The sequence below is a fragment of the Cystoisospora suis genome, assembly GCF_002600585.1.
Source record: "Cystoisospora suis strain Wien I chromosome Unknown contig_3588, whole genome shotgun sequence".
Lineage (NCBI taxonomy): Eukaryota > Apicomplexa > Conoidasida > Eucoccidiorida > Sarcocystidae > Cystoisospora > Cystoisospora suis.
The window spans coordinates 714-5104 of record NW_027156383.1 but is presented as its reverse complement, the minus strand read 5'-3'; the positions used below and the strand labels follow the sequence as shown (position 1 = coordinate 5104).

General features: G+C 46.4%; 1 protein-coding gene across 1 annotated transcript in view; it reads right to left on the bottom strand.

The window, feature by feature from the left end:
* The window catches only part of CSUI_006957 (uncharacterized protein), a 3374-nt gene extending 384 nt beyond the window's left edge, over positions 1-2990 (bottom strand). The window contains exon 1 of the mRNA XM_068067107.1: positions 1-2990. This exon is cut by the window's left edge and continues 384 nt beyond it. Within this exon, the coding sequence (XP_067920913.1) occupies positions 1992-2801 (810 nt within the window). The 5' untranslated portion in view covers positions 2802-2990 and the 3' untranslated portion in view covers positions 1-1991.
* Between the last annotated feature and the right edge of the window lie 1401 nt (positions 2991-4391).

The window sequence follows — 4391 nt, the reverse complement described above, 5'->3', positions numbered from 1 at the left end:
CCTATCACAACTCCGATGCTTTCCTGTCACTTTCTTCTTCCCCTGTCCCAGTTTGTTGTTCTGTTGGTAGACTGCTCCTTCTTTCTGAGCCTTCGTATTTGTCGTTTTTGCTTTCGTCTCCTCTTTCTCTGTTTCTTCTTCTGCTTCACACTCTTCGAATTTGGTTCTTTCTCGCCTTCTCCTTTTGGTTCTTTGCTCTTGAGTCTCCTTCCTCTTCTTTGTAGTCTTGGGATTCCACGTTAAAGCTGGTAAGCTATCTTCCGGGATCTTATCGCCTGGTGGATCTGGGTTGAGTTGGACTGTAGGTTGCTCAAACAGAATCTCCTCAGTGTGGTTCCCGACTCCGAGACTGTTCTGAGGTCCCTCATCCCCGTAATCCCATTCTGGTAACACTGGAGCTTCCACCCATTGTCCTCCTGACTCCCTGATCAACTGTAGTACCTCCTCAACTATCCCTGCCTTCTGTGGAAAATCGAATCCCAGTAGGATATCATATCATAGACATGCAACGAGAAGGTTATGAGACACTATTTTCTCTCCCAGACTGATTTGTATGTTCGGTATCCCTAACACTGTACGAACTTTCTGCCCAGATGCACAAGCGAAGTTGTATTCCTTACAAATACGGCAAATTCGATGTTTACAATACCCTGCACAAACAGGATGAATAAAGCTTCTGGACGCACCTGAGTCTAACAGCGCTCCTCAGGTATGTCCCTCTACTACAACTTTCACCACAGGTAGGTTAATCCCTTTCTCTGGCACGATGCATGGTAGTTGAACACGTCTTACAACCCTTTGCTTGTTGGCGTAGGGGTTACGGACTCCCCTCTTCGCTCTCTCTTCTTCGGTTCCAGCCATGGACTGTACTCTACATGAACTCACAGCTTTCTTCTTAGGTAAGCGTACTTGCGCCTCAGGTCTTTTGGACTTTCTAGACACAGATTTACGCGGCAGGCTCTCTGCAGTCCCTTTCACTGTTAAAGTTTCACACTCTTGGTTATTGATCCCTCCTGTACACATCAAACTCACATCTCTCTTATCACGTAACGAGACTTCCAACTCGTTCTTCTTTGAGTCACAAGGCTTCTTGCCACGTTTGACAGGACTATCCTCTTGTAACACGATCCCTTCAATCAACTCCGCCCACCTAGACGCTATTTCACTGATTTCCGCGTTTAAGGGTTCACTCTTCCCTTTGGTGACACTATGCTCTAGCATACAATTTGACAACTCTTTTTGAAGTAGGTAACTGGCTCCTATCAGAACTTGGCAACACGCTCTTTTTGAAGTTAATGCTCTTTTTCTCCACTTCCTACCACTGCCACAAACACTTTCGTAGTTCGCTCTTCCTCTCATTTTTAATTTACACTTAGGTAATACAGATCTCCCGGATTTTGACGCAATCGTCCTTAGAGTGTAACAACCAAGTCCATTCCTATACCTCTTCCTATCATACAGAGGATACACGGTACCACGCTCAAATGCTCCCTCTTCTCATATTCTGGGTCTCTTCCTAGACTCCAGAGTAAGGTACAACCACTCCTTCATTTCGTTTAGCTTTCTAAGATCATCGTTTGAGTTGTCTCCTTCTAAGAAACTGAAGCATTCAGTTCTTCGTGCAGACTCTATATACGTATTATCGTCACACACGTTGGATTGAGCCCTCCAACAATTCCCTACTTCTCCCCTTTTCAAAACTGGTGTGAGATGACAATTATGACGTTGCGCACTAGCCACAGGTGAGTCTCTTTCTTCCCGACTTAAACGTTCATACCGCACAGTATGAGGAAAATGAGGGAGATTTCTCACCGTAGAGTCTCTGTCATTTCTGTTAGCTGGCGTAGGGTTTCTTTGCATAAAGAATGACTGAAAGTCCTCCCAAATCATGGTAAGCAGCTCTCCTAGACAATCGACGACTTCCTTCACACCGCACGTGACTCCCTCCTGGAGTAATAGTAGTAGGCGAAAGAGTTGTTGGGCCAATCCTCTTAGCAGTTGTAGTCCCAAACATCGTAAAAGTTGTCCACAGAGACGCAGGGAAAAAAGGCTCGTCGACAGAAAAAGGAACACCCTCGAGGGAATAAGAGAAGAGAGAAAACAGGGCTCTTGACCGTCGAATCGTGCAAGGATCGAAAAAGTGCACGACCGAAGCTTCCTAAACACAACACGATGAGCTTGGATCGTTTAGACCCCATGGGAGTAACGAAAAAGGAGCTCAATTGATCTAAATTCAACGAAAGAAGACGTGAACTCTCACTATCCAGGGGAAAATTATCCCTTTCGACACTCGCGGCTCTTCTCGCTCGCCCTCGCTCTTCCGCTTGCACGCCCGCGCTAGCCTCCGCCGACTCTTTGCTCCTCGCTAGTAGTCCCTCTAGTAGTCTTTCTTGGTCGTCTGGATGTTTGATTTCGAACGTTTTAGTGCTTGGCTCTTCAATTTGAGTTTGGAACGCACGCAGTTTTCCTGTTCCTTTCCAGTTTCCGTTGAAGTCTGCGAGACCCTCGTGCTTTCCTTCAATCTCCGACCTTTGGTCGGCTCGACGGTAAGCGCTTGGTCGCTCGTCAAGTCCTTTCTTGACTGAGTTTGTTGAATTGAACCCTTTCCTTTCCTCAATTTTCTTTCTGGTTTGTCGTGTAATTCTCCTTTTTTCCTCTTTTCTTTCCAAGTTTCCACTCTCCTTCGTTGTCTCCCCTTCTTTCTCTGCTTTCCTTCTTTCACACTCGTCCCGACGGTTGGCTTCCAGCCAGTCGATTAAGCTTCTCAACTTTACTATTCCCTCTTTCAGAGTTCGTTCCATTTCCGAGGCTGCTTTAACGTTCTCCAGAGAAGTTTTGCTTACGGATCTTTCTCCTTCATCGGCTTTGGACGTGTTGTTCTTCTCTTTTTTCTTATTTCGTTTGTTAGAGCCAACATCATCTTGCGTCCTTGCTTTTGAGTTTGCTCCAAGTTTTGGTCCTGGTGATTCATGAAACGTACTCAAACAACTTCCTTCCTTGGTTAATCCTTTTTTCTCTCCATTTCTTGAGTATCCCAATCTGGGTAGGGCCAGACTGGGAACGTCGTCAACTGCTTTGGGAGCTTTCCTGCTTTGTTCCGGGCCTGGTACCGGCTTCCACGTTTCGTGGGGTATCGCTTTCGTTAGTGGACGGCTTAGTTCTTCATTTTCAGGTAGTGCTTCTTCTCCCTGTAAGCAATCACTGAACACACAAGGAGGCTCACATTCTTTTTCTTCAGACACTGGACTAGTTTCGGCACTTATACACTCCCAATCTTCACTCAACTCCTCGTAGTTCTGCGCTTCGGGTCGTCCTTCTTCTAGTTCGTCACTCCCAGTTTGTCCTTCTTCGTCTAGTAGTAGATTCTTTAACACTCTAACATGTTCTTCTACTTCTTGTCTGTACTGTCAGGTTTCTCGACGTTCGTACAGTGAGTTTCGCCTAGTAGCAAACACTTCTCTTCCACAGTTGGCTTTACACCACGTTCAGCTTGAGTCTTGGGGACGCCTATTGCAATAGCGGGTGCTTTCCCTCTATCCGTTTCTTCCGATTTAAAGTACAGAATTTCTTCCAGTCTGCTAGTCGACGGTTCTTTTATCGGGGATGACAGTCCTCCGCTCTCAGTTGAGACCCCCACTCCCTGAGAGCCATTAGTTTCCCTCCTTGGAGTCCTTGTTAGGGTAGAATGCTTGTTTTTTTGGGCATGTAGCACTGTAATGTCCTGGTTCTTTACAGGTAAAGCACACAAATCATGCAATCCCTGTTCTAATGAAGTCCTTATTCTGGTTTTTCGGCTCTTTCTTAATCCACGTGAGTTTCGCAGATCTGAATTTACTAGACGGGTAGTTCTGAGTGATATTCCTGGGTTCAAAACCCGTTGTAGGGCTCCTGGGCGCTTTCCCGGTACTTGTATGAGGTCCTCGTACTCCATGTCCTGGTCTGCTTTGCTCCACAATTCCTCTTCCTAGTCGTAGCGGAGGTGGTATCCTGCTCCAATACTTGTCTGGCCGCCAGACAACGTCATACCTTGGGTTTGGGGCAGGAGGGTACATCCCTCCTGCTTGTGGATAGCGAGGTTGTCCTCCTCCTTGGTATTAGTTTGGCCTCCTGAAGTCGTTGGACTTGTTTCTTGCACGGTCCTGTTGACTCTGACGTTCTTGCTCTACGTCCTCCCACATGTAGGTGGCTAATTTGATGGCTTCAGACATGCACGATGGACGACACACGTACACGGCGAATCCTTGGGTGTAGCCCTTCAATGAAGTATTTAACTTTGTCTTCACTCGATAACACAACACACTCAGCCACGGTATTGTTGAATTTCCTTTGGTACTCCTTAACACTCCCCGTGTGTTTCACATTCTTTAATCTATCTAAGGCTGTTCGAAGGT